At 36.1% G+C, this 15,965-nt stretch overlaps 1 protein-coding gene across 1 annotated transcript in view; it reads left to right on the top strand.

Moving 5' to 3' along the window:
• ATRNL1 (attractin like 1) overlaps positions 1 to 15,965 on the top strand; it is a 691,263-nt gene that overhangs the window by 148,979 nt on the left and 526,319 nt on the right. Inside the window, exons 16-17 of the mRNA XM_065893763.1 lie at positions 2,626 to 2,839; positions 4,552 to 4,740. Of these exons, the coding sequence (XP_065749835.1) occupies positions 2,626 to 2,839; positions 4,552 to 4,740 (403 nt within the window). The remainder of the gene's footprint in view (positions 1 to 2,625; positions 2,840 to 4,551; positions 4,741 to 15,965) is intronic.

The following is a 15,965-nucleotide window of genomic DNA, read 5'->3' as shown; positions in this document are numbered from 1 at the left end:
CATAACGAGACTTTCACCAAGACACATTATAATAACCCCAAATAAATCCAAGCATTTATGATCAATTGATGTTTGACAGAGGTGCCAAGAACACACGATGGGAGAAGGACAATCTCTTCAATGAATAATGCTGGCTATCCTTATGCAGAAGAATGGAAGTAGATCCTTATCTTACACCATATTAAAAAATCAATTCAAAACGGATTAAAGACTTACACACATTAAGACTCGAAACTGTAAAACTACAAGAGGAAAACACAAGAAAAAATCTCAACATTGGTCAGGGCAATGATTTTTTGGATGTGACCCCAAAAGCACAAGAGCAAATATAGATAAATGAGATTGTGTCAAACTAGGAAGATTCTGCATAGCAAAGGAGATAATCAAGAGTGAAGAGACAGGGCTTCCCTGGTGGCACAGTGGTTAAGAATCCGCCTGCCAATGCAGGGGACACGGGTTCGAGCCCTGGTCCGGGAAGATCCCACATGCAACGGAGCAACTAAGCCCACGCACCATAACTACTGAGCCTGCGCTCTAGAGCTCATGAGCCACAACAACTGAGCTCACGTACCGCAACAACTGAAGCCCGCATGCTTAGAGCCCATGCTCCGCAGCAAGAGAAGCCACCGCAATGAGAAGCCCGCACACTGCAATGAAGAGTAGCCCCTGCTAGCTGCAACTAGAGCAAGCCTGCTCACAGTAATGAAGACCCAACGTAGCCAAAAATAGATTAAAAAAAAAAAAAGAGTGAAGAGACAACCTATGGAATGGGAGAGAATGTAAACCATACATCTAATAAAGATTTAATGTCCAAAATATATAAAGAGCTCAAATAATTCAACAGAAAATAAATAACCCAGTTAAAAAATGGGCAAAGGACATAGAAAATTTTCAAAGAAGACATAAAAATGGCCAGCCAGATATATGATGAAAAGCTCAACAGCAGTAATCATCAGAAAAATGCAAATCAAAACCAATTGAGATATCACCTCACACCTGTTAGAATGGCTGTTATCAAAAAGATAAGAGGTGGGCTTCCCTGGTGGCACAGTGGTTGAGAATCTGCCTGCCGATGCAGGGGACACGGGTTCGTGCCCCGGTCCGGGAGGATCCCACGGGCCGCGGAGCGGCTGGGCCCGTGAGCCATGGCCGCCGAGCCTGCGCGTCCGGAGCCTGTGCTCCGCAACGGGAGAGGCCGCAGCGGTGAGAGGCCCGCGTGCCGCAAAAAAAAAAAAAAAAAAAAGAGGTAACATATATTGGCAAAGATGAGGAGAACAGGAACTCTTGTATACTGTTGGTGGGAATGTAAGCAGTATAGTCAATTTGGAAAATGGTATGGAGTTTCCTCAAAAAATGAAAACTATCATATGACCCAGCAGTCCCATGTCTAGGTGTATATCCAAAGGAAATTAAGTCAGTATCTTGAAGAGATATCTGCACTTCTGTGTTCATTGCAGCATTATTCACAATAGCCAAGCTATGGACACAACTTAAGTGTCCATCAATGGATACATGGATGTGTAAAGAAAATTTATATATACATATGGGTGTGTTAATTAGCTTGATTGTGATAATCATTTCATAACGTGTACATATACCAAAAAAAAATCATACACCTTATATAGGTATAATTTTCATTTGTCAATTATACCTCAAGAAAGCTAGAAAAAATGAAAAATAAAATCTCAAAAAGCATAACTCTAAAGCAGAAACAAGAAAAGAAAAAGAGGTGTTCATAATCTAAAAAATTTTGTAAAGAGAGTACCTTGGACCAAGAATATATCATTATTTTTTCAGTCTCATTAGAATAATATATTTTAAAATTGAGTAATGATTAAAATAAGGTATATAAATACAGCATATATTTTGTTTTTAAGCGACTTTTGAAATATTATTGAGAGCACTAAGAAAGTTTAGTTTGATGGCATTTGTCAACCTCTGTTAATTAAATTTAGGCATCAGGGTCAAAGATTTTATTAGTTTTCTTGATCTCTTTAATAATGAAAGTAGATGACATTAATTTATCTAAAACTGCACTAAAGTCCTTGTGTACTAGTAGAGGTCTGAACTAGGAGAGAGGCCCTTCTTCCTAGTCCTTTGTGAACCTGTTGTGAAGTCTTCATTCAGCCTTTATATACTGTTCATTGATTTTGTTTTCTGTTTTCTCACAGTGCATAAAATGTCAATTTAGCTTTAGATTCTTAACTCCACAACTGATTAGATTGGTAGTAACAGTAGTAATAGTAGCTGCAGCAGAAGTAGCAGTAACAGTAGCAGCAACACAATATGTTAAGTTTTTTTAATGATCTTCCCTCATAAGATAGGTATTTATATCAGATATCACCATTTTATAGAAGAGGAAACTGAGGTTCATGAAGGCTAAAGAAATGACCCCAGTCATGTCACTAAACACAAAATATGCTTTAAACATAGTATTCTGTTATACATCATTCTCCAAGATGTGCTGGAATTGTTAATTATCCTTAGTACTCGAAGTCCTTAGAAAGGCAGTTCTATATATTTTCAAATGTAATTTTTAATGATAATGAACTGTTTGCTAAGGAATATGATGCAGGATTTTTACATCTCACTTTTTAAAAATGTCCCTTTTGCTATTGTTTACAGAAAGTATCACCTTGGGTAGGCTTACGCAAGATCAATATATCCTACTGGGGATGGGAAGACATGTCACCATTTACAAACACAACACTACAGTGGCTTCCTGGTGAACCCAATGATTCTGGGTTCTGTGCGTATCTAGAAAGGGCAGCAGTGGCAGGCTTAAAAGCTAATCCTTGTACCTCTATGGCAGATGGTCTTGTCTGTGAAAAACCTGTTGGTAAGTAGTCCAGTAAACTAGTATTCTTTAAAAATATGTTTCCAACCCTTCTTCCCACTACCCTCTTCCATGGTGTGATGCTGTGTAGGCCTGAAGTAACTTTCACCATCTTTTTATGATGCTGCTTTCAATGTATATTTTATCTTTATTCACATTCCCCACTTACTATTAGTGACCTCAGCCTTAACTTATGAAAATATCAAAATTGTATTGTTTTATACAATCTTTATTTCTTGGTTAAAATAGTGAGATTATGAACATATGGTTGTAGTTACAGTATAGTAATAATCTGTTCTTAATATTTTAATGTGTTTTACTTTTATAATAATAGTCTTTGTAAGAAAGATTTATCATTAAGATCAACAACTAATTTAGAATCATTTTAATCTTACAGATCTATTATTTCAGTTGGCAAATGAAGAGAAACATTGCTGTTCCATCTTTTGAAATGGGTTTTTGTTAAGTGAGAAAGGAATATTGAATTCTTTTCTCTTTTTTTAAATACTATATTTTGTATTGCAGAAGAATATACATAACATAAAATTTATAATTTTAACCATTTTTCCCTTCAGTGTTTTTGAGATATAATTGACTTTTTAAAACATTTTTTAAGTATAGAGTTCACTGTCATTAAGCATATCCACATTGTTGTTAATCTATCAACACTATCCATCTCCAGAACTTTTTCATCTTCCCAAACTGAAACTCCATATCCGTTACACAGTAACTCCCCACTCATCCCTCCTCCAGGCCCTGACAGCCACCTTCTACTTCCTGTCTCTATGAGTTTGACTGCTCTAAGTATCATATAAGTGGAATCATAAGGTGTTTGCCCATTTGTGACTGGCTTATTTCTCTTAGCGTAATGTCTTCCAAGTTCACCCATGTTGTAACATATGTCAGAATTTCATTCCTGTTTAAACATGAATAATTATCCATTGTATGTATATACCACATTTTGTTTATCCATTCATATATTGGTGGACACTTGTTGCTTCCACCTACTGACTATTGTGAATAATGATGCTATGAACGTGGGTGTACAAATATCTGTTCCAGTTCCTGCTTTCATGTCTTCTAGGTACGTAGCCAGAAGTGGAATTGCTGTATCATATGGTAATTCTGTGTTTAATTTTTTTGAGGAATTGCCATACTGTTTGCTATGGAAGCCTCACCATTTTAACATTTCCACAAGTAGTGTACAGGCTTCCAATTTCTCCACATCCTTGCCAACATTTAAAAAAATAGTCATCCTAATGGGTGTGATAAATATTACATTTTATGTAAAAATTTTATAGTAAACTGTTTTATTTTTGTTTGTTGCTTTGATAAAGTGTGGAATGTTTATAGAATTATGGCTAGCTAGAAAAGTAAATAATGTTAGTGTACATAATATTTAGCCAATGGATAGAAAAACCTAGGTCATGTATTACATTTCTATTAAAAAATTTTAAATTATACAATTTTATGTACTTTGTAAACAATTAAAAATTTCCAAGGTATTATAAATTTCAAATTAGATAATAAATTTAAGAAGTATTGACATGTCATCTTCATTCTCATTTACCTTACCATACAATTTTAACTCTAATTTTTATCCCACACTTGGCTTAATTGAAACATTCCCTAAACAACAAAATGAACGAAACTCGTATACTTGTGTTAGAAAGCAGTTAACAAATAAAATAATTATATTTGCTGATTTATTCCAGTCAGTCCAAATCAAAATGCAAGGCCTTGCAAAAAGCCATGCTCTTTAAGGACGTCGTGTTCCAACTGTACCAGCAACGGAATGGAGTGTATGTGGTGCAGCAGCACGAAACGATGCGTTGACTCGAATGCCTACATAATCTCTTTTCCATATGGACAGTGTCTGGAGTGGCAGACTGCCACCTGCTCTCGTAAGTATTTCTCTAGAGTCCCTTTTTGTTTAACTGCAACATAAATCACTTTTCTGTGATGGACAGAGAAATTGAACATTTGAGGAAGTTTAAAAAAATGAGAAAAAATATTGTCACTAGTTATAATTAAAAATTGCTAGTTACAAGTAAAAGCTAGGTTTAAAACCTCTTAATGCTGTAACCCTGATTTACATTATACCATCATTTTGAATTCCCCTGAGTCTGTTACCCTGCTATGAGCATTTTGCCACATTCGTGTTCCCCTGAACTCTGAGCGTGTGTTGAAAACAGAGTAACACTTCATGAAAGTGCTCACTTCAGAAGGATTGCATTGCTTCGTTGTGCTTCTTTAGTGTCCTTTAATCTAGCACAGTTCCTGTGTCGTCTTTTTTTAATAACTGTGATTTTTTTTTTTTAAAGAACCTACACCAGTTTTGTAGGTTTTCCAACTTGGATTTGTCTAATTGTTTCCTCATGATTAGATTAAAAGTTAAGTAGTTTTTTGGCAAGGATATATCAGTGGTGGTATATTTGCTACAATTGCAAGATGTATAATCTTGGCGTCACATGGGAAGTTGTGTCATCAGGCCAGTACTGAACTTACTGTGGGTTGTGCTTCGGGGGAAGACCCTGCCTCTTGCTGGTCTCATATTTTATAAGGACTATAGAATGAGGAAGCACCTGACAGTCTGTGTTACTAGGTACTGTGTAGTTATGAGGCAGCATGGTCATCCAGTTATAAGCCCTTCTTGCTCAGATGAGTGCCCTCATTTAGAGGCAGCTGCTTAAGCCAATACAGGTGGAGACTAACTGTCTCTTCCAGACCTTACATTACTCCCAGGGAGGATGTTTCCTTCCCCTAGGGACCCAACTAAATCCATATTTGTTCCATGTCGGCTACCAGTGTTGCTTGAAGAGCTGGGACAAAGTGGTAATTGCCACAGTGTAGGCTAGAACTTGCAGGCTGTAGCTGTTGTGTGCATTTATTCTTCCAGGCTCTTGGCATCAAGTGAAGAGGTGTTCCTGGGATGGGTATGGCTGGACCTGTTATGGGTTGAGCTCCCTGTTGCGATCCCATTTTAGGAATTTTGATAAGGAATGGGGACGTACGTGATCAAGTGTGTGACAAGGGGGTGTTGCAGGCATAAAATGGTCTTGCTAGCACAGAAAACGTCTTATAACTAGGAGCCAGCTGCTGAGGAAGGTTGAAATACCAGTCCTGGAGACTTATGGGGAGTTGAGACATTGCTCAGCTTCTCCTGCCTTGATTGTTGTGTTTGTTTCACAAAAGATTATATACGTATGACCCATTTTGATAAAGTTGAAAATAGGCACAACTATGCTATATTGTTTAGGAATGAATTTTTTAGGTAGAACTGTAGGGTAAGGTAAAAAGTTATTCTATAAATGTCAGATAGTGGATGCTGCTGGAAAAGATTAGTGGTGCTGATTAGGAAAAGGGTACAAAGGAGGCAGTGTTCTGCTTCTAGGCTGCATGCAGGTACAGAGTATTCATTTAAAATAATTTATTAGTATCACATTTTTCTTTATGTACTTCTATGTATGTGTGTTATATTTCACAATACAAAAAGGATAAAGGGTAGGGAAAAAGGAACTTGGAAAGTCTCCAAGCTCTTAAACTTCTAAGAACTTTCTAAAAATTATTTAGAGTTAAGTCTAAGTTGTCTTCTCCATTCACAAATCTTTCTTATATTCCATTCTTTTCATTTGTTCATCTTCTGGAACATAGTCTTCAGTAATTCTTTCCAAATAAATTTGTGACTAGTAAACTTTTGAGTCTTTGCATGTCTAAAAGTGTATTTTTCATGTTCACTTGAATGATTAAATGCCTGGGTGTGGAGTTCTAAATAAGTTGTTTCCTTAGAAGGTCTAGCATTCAGTGTTGTGGATAAGAATTTTCATGCCAATCTAATTTTCATTCTTTTGTGAGACATCTTTTTTTTTCCTTTCCTTGAGAGCTTTAAAGACTATTCTCTTTATCCTTGGTATTCAAAAATTTGCAGTTTATTTGAATTCAGTTTTACAGTAGTTGATGTGGATTTCAAAAATGGATTCTCATTCACTCTTAATTTGGAGAGTAGTTTTCCGTCATCTGCTAAAAATGTTCCTTAATGTCAAATTATTTGTTTTCTTCTATTTACTCTTATTGGAAATCTTAAAATAGTCATTGGAATTTTTGGATATATATCAATATCTCTTGTTTTTGCCTTTTTTTATTGGAGTATAGTTGATTTACAATATTGTGTTAGTTTCAGGTATATAGCAAAGTGATTCAGTTATATATATACATATATATATTCTTTTTTTATATTATTTTCCATTATAGTTTATTATAAGATATTGAATATAGTTCCCTGTGCTGTATAGTAAATCCTTGTTGCTTATCTATTTTATGTATAGTAGTTTGTATCTGTTAATCCCATACTCCTAATTTATTTCCCCCCACCCCCTCCTTTCCTCTTTGGTAACCGTAAGTTTGTTTTCTATGTCTGTGATTCTGTTTCGTATATAGATTCGTTTTTTTTAGAATCTACATATAAGTGATATCATATAATATTTGTCTTTCTCTGTCTGATTTAATATGATAATCTCTAGATCCATCCATGTTGCTGCATATGGCAATATTTCATTCTTTATTTATGACACCACATCTTCTTAAGCCAGTCATCCAGTCATCTCTTTATGGGCACTTGGGTTTTTTCCATGTCTTAGCTGTTGTAAATAGTGTTGCTATGAACATTGGAATGCATGTATCTTTTCAGATTAGTATTTTTGTCTTTTCTGAGTATATACCCAGGAGTGGGATTGCTGGATCATATGGTAGCTCTGTTTTTAGTTTTTAAGGAACCTCCATACTGTTTTCCATAGTGGCTGCACCAATTTACATTCCCGTCAACAGTGTAGGAGGGTTTCCTTTTCTCCACTCCCTCTCCAGCATTTATTATTTGTAGACTTTTTGATGATAACCTTTCTGACCGGTGTGAGGTAATACCTCATTGTGGCTTTGACTTGCATTTCTCTGATGATTAGTGATGTTGAGTATCTTTTCATGTGCCTTTTGGCCATCTCTATGTCTTCTTTGGAGAGATGTCTATTTAGGTCTTATGCCCATTTTTTGATTGGGTTGTTTGTTTTTTTGTTATTGAGTTGTATGAGTTGTCTGTATATTTTAGATATTAACCCCTTGTTGGTCACATTGTTTGCACATATTTTCTCCCATTTCATAGGTTGTCTTTTCATTTTGTCGATGATTTCCTTTGCTGGGCAAAAGCTTTTAAGTTTGACTAGGTCCTATTTGTTTATTTTTGCTTTTAATTCTTTTGTGCTGGGGGACTGACCTAAGAAAACATTGATATGATTTATGTCAGAGAATGTTTTGCCTATGTTCTCTTCTAGAAGTTTTATGGTGTCATGTTTATCTTTAGGTTTTTAAACCATTTTGAGTTTATTTTTATATGTGATGTGAGGGATTTTTCTAATTTCATGGATTTACATGTAGCTGTTCAGCTTTCCCAGCACCACTTGTTGAAGGGACTGTCTTTTCTCCATTGTGTATTCTTGACTCCTTTGTAGTAGATTAATTGGCTGTAGGTGTGTGAATTTATTTCTGGGCTCTCTATTCTGTTCCATTGATCCATATGTCTGTTTTTGTGCCAGTACCATGCTGTTTTGATTACTGTAGCTTTGTAGTATTGTCTGAAGTCTGAGAAGGTCATGCTTCCAGCTTTGTTCTTTTTCCTCAGGATTGCTTTGGCAATTCTGGATCTTTTGTGGTTCAGTATGAATTTTAAGATAATTTGTTCTAGTTCTGTTAAAAATGCCATGCATATTTTGATAGGGATTGCATTAAATCTATAGATTGGTTTGGGTGGTGTGGTCATTCTAACAATATTAATTCTTCCAGTCTAAGGACATGGGATTCACTTCTTTGAATCATCTTCAATTTCCTTTTCAGTGTTCTATAGTTTTCGGTGTATAGGTCTTTCACCTCCTTGGTTAAGTTTATTCCTAGGTATTTTAGTTTCTTGATGTGATTTTAAACAAGATTGTTTTTTCACTTTCACTTTCTGATATTTCATTGTTAGTGTAAAGAAATGCAACAGATTTCTATATGTTAATCTTGTATCCTGCTTCCTTACTGAAATCATTTATTAATTCTAATAGTCTTTGTATGGAGTCTTTAGGGTTCTCTATATATACAGCATATACTGTCATCTGCAAATAATGACAGTTTTATTATTTCTTTCCAATTCTTGTCTGATTGCTGTGGCTAGGGCTTCTAGTACTACGTTGAGTAGAAGTGGTGAAAGTGAGCATACTTGTCTTGTTCCTGAATTTAGTGAGAAGGCTTTCATCTTTTCAGCATTGAATATTATATTATTGAATATTGAATATTGAATATTATTTTGGCTTTTGTTTGTTGTAAATGGCTTTTATTATGTTGGGATATGTTCTTTCTATACCCAGTTTAGTGAGAGTCTTTATCATGAATTGATGTTGAATTTTATCAAATGCTTTTTCTGCGTGTAATGAAATGATCATGTGGTTTTTGTCTTTCCTTTTGTTGATCGGGTGTATCACATTGATTGACTTGTGTATGTTGAACCATCCGTGCCACCCTGGAATGAATCCAACTTGATCATGGTGTATGATTCATTTTATGTATTGTTTGATTCAGTTTTCTGTTTTTTTGAGGATTTTCTCATCTATAGTCATCAAAGATATTGGCCTGTAATTTTCTTTTTTTGTAATGTCTTTGTCTGGTTTTGGTATCAGAGTGATGGTGGCTTCATAGAATGACTTTGGGAGTGTCCCTTCCCTTCATTCTTTTGGAATGGTTTGAGGAGGATGGGTATAAATTCTTCTTTGAATGTTTGGTAGACTTCCCCAGTGAAGCTGTCTGGTGCTGGACTTTAGTTTGCAGGGAGTTTTTGTTTTGTTTTGTTTTGTTTTTACAGATTCTCTTTTACTTCTAGTGATCAGTCTATTCAAATTATCTGTTTCTTCTTGCCTCAAATTTGGTAGGCTGTGTATTTCTAGAAACTTTTCCATTTCATGTAGGGTGTCCAGTTTGTTGGCATATAACTCTTCATATTTTTATGCCTTTTTCTTTTATTCTCTTATGACTTTTTTGTATTTCTGTAGTGTCAGTTGTTACTTCTCCCCTTTCACTTCTTATTTTGTTTATTTGGGTCCTCTCTCTTTTCTTACTGGTGAGCCTGGCTAGAGGTTTTCAATTTTATCTTTGTGAGAAACCAGCTGTTGGTTTTATTGATCTTTTCTATTGTTTTTTGATTTCTATTTTATTTATTTCCTCTCTGATCTTTATTTCCTTCCTTCTGCTGACTATAGGTTTTGTTTATTCTTCTTCTTCTAATTCTTTTAGGTGGTAGGTTAGGTTGTTTATTTGAGATTTTTCTTGTGTCTTGAGGAAGGCCTGTATTGCTATGAACTTCCCTATTAGGACTGCTTTTGCTGCCTCTCATGGATTTTGTCAGTGTGTTTTTATTGTCATTTGTCTTGAGGTATTTTCTGATTTCCTCTTTGATTTCATCATTGACCCATTGGTTTTTTTAATAGCATGCTTTTTAGTCTTCGTGTGATCCTTTTTCCCCCATTTTTCTTTCTGTGGTTGATTTCTAGTTTCATACCATTGTGGTCAGAAAAGATGCTTGAAATAATTTCTATCCTGTTAAATTTGTTGAGGCTTGTTTTGTATACTAGTATGTGGTCTATTCTAGAGAATGTTCTATGTGTGCTTGAAAAGAATGTGTATTTTGGTCTTTTTGGATGTAGTGTCCTGTAGATATCAATTAAGGCCAACTGTTCTATTGTGTCATTTAGGGTCTCTATTACCTTATTGATTTTCTGTCTGGAAGATCTGTCCATTGATATCAGTGGGGTGTTAAAAATCTACCATCTTTATTTTTCTCTTACTTTCTGACTTTATGTCTCTTAGTATTTGTTTTATGTACTTAGGTGCTTATATATTGGGTGCATATATGTATTAATGAGTATGATGTCCTCTTCTTGTATTGATCCCTTTGTCATTATATAGTGTCCTTCATTATCTGTCTTTATGTACTTTCTTTTAAAGTATTTCTTGTCTGATGTGAGCATTGCTACCCCCACTTTCTTGTTGTTTCCATTTGCATGAAATATTTTTTTCCATCCCCTCACTTTCAATCAATATGTGTCTATATGCCGTAAAGTGAGTCTCTTGTAGGCAGCATATTGTAGGTTCTTGTTTTTTAATCCAATCTGCCATTCTGTGTCTGTTGATTGAAGTATTTATTCCATTGACATTTCAGCTAATTATTGATAAATATGTATTTATTGCCATTTTAAACCTTGTTTTCTAGTTGATTTTATAGTACTTCTGTGTTCATTTCTTCTTTATATTTTTCTATTTGTGATTTGATGGTTTCCTTTTGTATTATGTTGTTTCTTTTTCTTTTTTGTGAATCTACTGTATGTTTTTAATTTGTGATTATTCTGGTTTTGAAGTATGTTAACCCATAACTACATCTGTTTGCTTTAGACATAGTCATGTAAGTTCAAACACATTCTAAAAAATCTATAGGTTTGTACTCCCCTCCCCCACATTTTGTGATTTTGATGTTCTATCTTACATCTTCGTGTTTATCCGTTTGCTGTTAATTGTAGTTATAATCACTCCTAAAAATTTTTTTGATTGTTTTTAAATTTATGTACTGGCTTATTTAAGTGATCAATCCTGTTATATTTTTGTCTTTCCTATTGTGATTTTCCCTTTCCTATAGATTCTTGCTTCTTTTCTATTTAGAGAAGAGCTTTCAATATTTCTTTTAGGTTATGTTTAGTATTGCTGTATTCTTCTTGCTTTTGCTTGTCTGGGAAACTCTTTATCTCTTCTTTTATTCTAAATGATAAACTTGCTGGGTAGAGTATCCTAGGTTGCTGGATTTTCCCTTGCAGGAAGTCCAGTTAGGTGGCAGCTGTCAGCACTGGTCTGTCTGCACAGATAGATAGGAAGCCAGCAGGTGCGTGCTCTTTCTGAGCAGAGTCCAGGCTCCTCCCAGCTTGCAGGGGGGCTTTTCAGGGCAAGGACCTGCCCATGTGTCCCTCCCTCCTTCACAGATTCCTCCCACAGGCCTCAGATCTGTCCTGATGCCTTTTTTTTTTTTCTGTCCTACCAAGTTACTTGGGGATCTTTCTTACAGCTTTGGTTGTATAAGAGATCTTCTGCCAGTTTCCAGTTAGTTTTCTGTGAAAACCGTTCCACCTGTAGATATATTTTTGATGTGTTTGTAGGTGAGCTCCACTTTGTCATCTTGATCCACCTACAGCTTAATAGCTCTTAAATTCACTTGTACTTTCCATCTCTTTTTTTGCTAAGTGAGATTCAGATATTTTTCCTTTTTTATGGTTTTTAAAAATTGGGGGCTTTTTTTTTTTTTTGTGGCACACGGGCCTCTCACCATTGTGGCCTCTCCGATTGTGGAGCACAGGCTCTGGACACGCAGGCTCTGCAGCCATGGCTCATGGGCCCAGCCGCTCCGCAGCATGTGGGATCTTCCCAGACCGGGGCATGAACCCGTGTCCCGTGCATCGGCAGGCGGACTCTCAACCACTGCGCCACCAGGGAAGCCCAAATTTGGTGCTTTTTATCTATTCAGAATGAATTTTTTTGAGAACCCTCCACTGTAAAAATTGTAACTGCATGTTTTGAAGGGTAAATTTAAAATGATAAACTATTTGAACACAGGTATGAATTGCATTTTTACCACTGCTGAACTAAATGATGATAACTGCTGCTGGTGGGATTGTCAGCTAGGCATGCACAGGTGACTTCTTCAGTCCTGCTTTGGCATCTCTTGTTTTTGATCTTTTGCTTCTTTTGTTTTCTTGATTGTTATAGAGGCTTATTTTCTACTTCTGCAGTTTGTTCCTTGAGCAGTTAGTCTAGTCTGCTGGATATTTCATTTCCATAGGTCTTTTCTTTCACTGTTATGTCTATTGTCACATTTGCCTTCCCTGTGGCTATATATATAGCTCATTTGAACTGATGATGTCTAATAGCAGTTATTTTTGTTCCATAGCTTTTAAAATTATATGCCCTATATATCCTTGTGAGGAAGAGGGGCATTTTACTTTGCCTCAAGGAGCCCTTGTGTTTTTTTGGAAATAGTATTTACCTGGCAGTGACCCACTCCTTATGGAAAACAAACTCCTTCTCTATTAACGTTTAATTCTTTTCCATGTTTTTAACCAACAAACATTGAAAGAAACTACTGTAAATAGGCTTTTAGTAATGTAGTAGTAGGTTGTGCGGGAGGGGAAGTATTCTACAGTCCTGTGATTAGGTCTCATTCTTTTGGTGAGCCTGTGCCCCATACTGTTCTGTGAACTTCACTTCACTAGTGGTACTCAGTCTTTTTTTCCACTCTTAGGTGGTACAGCATGGCTAGAGGGAGCTGGAGTTGTATATTTCTCTTCCCCCCACATGAAAGATTAGAGCAGGTTAGAGTTGGTTATTTCTCTTTAGCCAGGTCAGTTAGGCTCTGATAAAACCCCAGTAGTTTAGGCTCTGTTAAATTGTTTCTCCAGGCCTTGGTAAGAAAAACAGTGCTCTGGCATATCTCAAAATTGTTCCTTTTCCCCTCCCATGCTGGAATCACAAAGGGGTTTTTCTTTGATATTCACTGCGAGGACCTGTTAGAATTAATCTTTCAAAGAGCCAAAGATAAATAAAATAAAATAAAAATAATTGCTCTAATTACTTATAGCTCATACATAGTCTTCAGAATAGCCATAACTTACTCAAAATAGCACAGCCTCAAAAGCTTTCCTATATTATTGTTTTCCGTAAGAAAAGAAAAAACATTAGAGTCTCAGTTTTTTAGTCTCCATTACAAACTAAAGAATGAATATTCTGTTAATTTTTCAGCAATGCATGTTGCTCTCCACTCTTTTTTTTTTTTTTTTTTCTGTACGCGGGCCTCTTGCTGTTGTGGCCTCTCCCGTTGCGGAGCACAGGCTCCGGATGGGCAGGCTCAGTGGCCATGGCTCACGGGCCCAGCCACTCCGCGGCATGTGGGACCAAGGCACGAACCTGCAACCCCTGCATCGGCAGGCGGACTCTCAACCACTGCACCACCAGGGAAGCCCAACTCTCCACTCTTGAGTAATAACTAAACCAACATTTCCTTTTGTAATAGTTTCATACCTAAAATAAAACATAAGAGAATAGAACGTTGCTCTGAAGATGACATTTTGTAATTCATTATTAAAGCCTAAAGTCTAATAGATAAAGACACCATTAATAGTTTGTCATTCAGTCAGTGTAAGAAAGGCAGGATTCTTTCATCTAAGATTTACCCAGTTGTTTGAAAAGCAATAACAGGTATGTTGTGTTTGAAAATAGTTTAGGTTTAATTGTACATTATGCTTCTTCAAGACATTTGATTGGTTATCTTTCCTTAAAAAGGTAATCCTAAAATAAATTTTATTTTCCTAGGAGATATCTATAGACTATAAATATAAAGCCTAGATTTATTTTGGGTGCGACCTAGTAAAGATTTACTTCAATTCATCACATGATAGTAAATTAGAATGTCAAGATAGCATACCTAATTTGATATTTTACATTGTTCCCCATTGATTTCACAGCAACCCAGTATAGTTTTGAAGACAATTAGAATAATCTAGTCAATGATACTGTGGGCTAGCTACAATCGCAGATAAAAGAGAAATATTTCACAGCAAAAAGTCTAGGGAGGAGTATGGTAATATATAAAATGTTCAGTTATCTAAGGAAATTTTAAATGAAGTGCCATTTAACACCATTTACTGCTGAAAAAATTTCAAAAAGAAGTATGTTCATGTCACTGAATTATTTATCTACAGGGTTAACATTGACTTGTGTTCAATGACGCAAAGAATATTCTTCCTTTTAATTTTATTATTAAGGAAATATAGGAGATGGTGCTCGTTCTTCACTTTCTTATATCCGGTCTGTGAAATGCTCAGCACTGAAAAACTTCATAACAACAAATCATACTGCAGTTGATGAATTCTTTAAACCAGTATTGTATTATCCCTGCACAGCCTACTATATTGAGTTCCTGATGTTCACTGAGAAGCTTGCACTATTCTTATTCGCAGCTTTCTGAGGAACATTTCTGTTTCCAGTAACATTAAAACACTGAGTGGCAGTTAAGTTATTACCACGACAGGAATGAAATTGAGACCCCCAGAAGTCTACCGTTGTTTTTTCCTCTGAGGTTTTTCTGGCATGCTATTAGAAGGCATCATTCATGGTACTTTGTACCTATGCACTATCTTATATGGATAAATAAGTCCCAAGACAAAGTGTACCTTTGCTAGCAAAACATCAGTGAAACTAATTTTAAAAAGTCTCAGCCTGATATAAGGTACTATGATTGTGAATTAAAAATCTGAAACATCATAGCAGCTATTATGACTATTATGGCAGACTGTAATATATGCATCCTTGGAAAAGACATCACAGTATTTGCAGGCTTAGTTGAGGCTCATAGTCTATACATCAGTTAAGCAAAAAAAGGTTGAGCTTCAGTGAGTGATTCTTGAGGTGGTATTCTGCAGCCCTGAAAGTCAGAGAGAGCCTGTCCTGCTGGTTGCCTGCTAAGGCAGAGTATCCAGTTTCCATATTCCCATTCAGTTTGGCTCTTTGAGTGAGGTTGCTGTTAAACATCACATGGCTGGCAAATGCTAGTATCTTGGACCCTTGGGAAGACCATTGTCCCTGAGAGGCAGTCCAGCTGGGTTCGGCTATCCCAGGGAGTGGGTAAGCATGACTTACACTGGACATTCACAGGAAGATGCAGATTTTTTCCTTGAAGGCCCTCCCTAGGCACAACAAGAACAACTAACATTGCTCTATGTCACAGACAATGTTGTCTGTAGGCCCCAGGATCAGTTCCCGAAAGGTCTTAATACTGGCAAAATTCTCAGGAGTGTTTAAAATGCTGACTTCGTTTTTCTCCCTGTCATGGTACCACACCTTTATTCACCCTCAAGTCAGTCCATTCATCTCCTCTTTGTTCATAATGTATGTTTTATTTGCTTTTGAAGTAATTACTGTCTCTTATTATTACATAAAATGTTTACGTTAACTATAGATGACTTTTTACTGTCTTTTTTCAGATCATATTTATTTTTCCATTAGCTTGCAATTCTAT

The sequence above is a fragment of the Phocoena phocoena genome, chromosome 16 (genome assembly GCF_963924675.1).
Source record: "Phocoena phocoena chromosome 16, mPhoPho1.1, whole genome shotgun sequence".
NCBI classification, from domain to species: Eukaryota; Metazoa; Chordata; class Mammalia; order Artiodactyla; family Phocoenidae; genus Phocoena; species Phocoena phocoena.
The sequence above is the reverse complement of the archived record's forward strand: the minus strand, read 5'-3'. Positions and strand labels throughout refer to the sequence as shown.